The 1,442-nt window shown below is 51.5% G+C and overlaps 1 protein-coding gene across 1 annotated transcript in view; it reads right to left on the bottom strand.

Moving 5' to 3' along the window:
- Positions 1-1,020, bottom strand: part of LOC103214118 (RAD52 motif-containing protein 1) — a gene marked incomplete at its 3' end in the record, with an annotated part of 16,687 nt that extends 15,667 nt beyond the window's left edge. The window contains 2 exon segments of the mRNA XM_007959922.1: positions 118-297; positions 925-1,020. Of these exon segments, the coding sequence (XP_007958113.1) occupies positions 118-297; positions 925-1,020 (276 nt within the window).
- Positions 1,021-1,442: the final 422 nt, after the last annotated feature.

Below are 1,442 nucleotides of genomic sequence, written 5' to 3'. Positions count from 1 at the left end.
ACGAAGTCTCAACGTCCTGTCTTCCAAGGAGCATTCTGACAGTGCTAATACTAGCCTCTTATTACTGCATTCAGCATTTCCTTACACTGGAGCTAGGAATTCCACACTTAGACCCACCTTCACTGGAGATTTCTGAAAAAGTGCATTTCGGTCGCATGCCTTTTGGGCTCTGTGAGCTGCCCTTACGGAATAAAATTTGATGATGGCATAGAAGCCAGGTCCAGCCCCTGCAGCATTTGGGAAGCCGTGGCCTGAATACAGATGGTCAGACTCGGAGCATACTGTGAACAGAGAATGCTGTGGAGAGAGAGGTCCCATGCCAAGTAAGGGATGGAAAACAAAAGGACTCACATCCCCCAAGCCCTTCTCCACAGAACCTGCAACTCAAAACACTTCTCAGTTCACGAACAAGTCTTCTCTTCAATATTAAAATCTGAGAAGTATTAGAAAGAAGGTAATCCGTGCTGGTGTGGAGAGCTGCATCTCTGGATCTCTGCTAAATCCACTGGGGCCAGGTGCCGGGTCCATCCTAGAACTAAGGCTCCTCTTGCATTGCGTTCAATACGGCCCAAAATTAGGGGGGATGACAAAGCAGGTGAGGAAACCAAAGCAAACGAACTGCCATCTAGTTGATTGCCAGACCCTGTATGACGAGGTAGAACTGTCCTCTAGGGTTTCCAAGAGTGCACATCTTTACAGAAGCAGCCTGCCTCAGCTCTCTCCGGCACAGCGGCTGGTGGGTTCCAACAGCCGACCTGCTGGTTACCAGACAAACGCTTCAACCACTGCGCCACCAGAACTTCTCTGGTGAGGAAACGGGAGGCAGCAATTCAGTGGGCGAGGTGGTAACTCGGGAACTTCGGGGCTACCAGTGAGTGAGTGGGAGGCTTTCCCCATCCCTCCCTCCACCTTGGCCCAGCTCACATGTAAATCCTTGGCCCCTGGCCGACAGCTCAGCTCCCACACTACCGAAGTTTTATCACTGCCTGTGAGAGGGGCTAACAAGGTCAACTCCGCCATCCTGCCGCAAGGGCGCTTGCGCGACTAACAATCACGTACCACTGCGCTTGCGCAAGGAGCACCCGCGAAGTTATTAGAGACCGCGCACGAAGGTCAGTACAAGTTCGCTGTGCGTGAGTAGTGGGAGCTGTTGGAGAGACGGAGTGGGTGGTCCCCGACCTCTCCTCCTTCGCCCCGCCCACCCCAGGTCGGCCTCGGAGCCTAGCTTCCGTCCAATCCCACCGCCCCAACCTCGGAGTTGAGTGCTTTTATTAAAGTATATTTTAAAATTTGGGTCCTATGGGTGGGCTTACAGAATCAAAGGATGACGCCATATTTATAATTGCCGGCTTCATCTTCACTTTTAGAGAAGGAGACCACAGAATTAGGTAGAGCTATTTACTGAGCTTTAAAAAGATTTAAGTCGGAAATGACCACTGAAG

Source organism: Orycteropus afer, unplaced genomic scaffold, assembly GCF_000298275.1.
Source record: "Orycteropus afer afer isolate SDZICR_OR568_19922 unplaced genomic scaffold, OryAfe1.0 scaffold00018, whole genome shotgun sequence".
Taxonomy (NCBI): domain Eukaryota; kingdom Metazoa; phylum Chordata; class Mammalia; order Tubulidentata; family Orycteropodidae; genus Orycteropus; species Orycteropus afer.
This window is presented reverse-complemented; position numbering and strand designations above follow the sequence as displayed.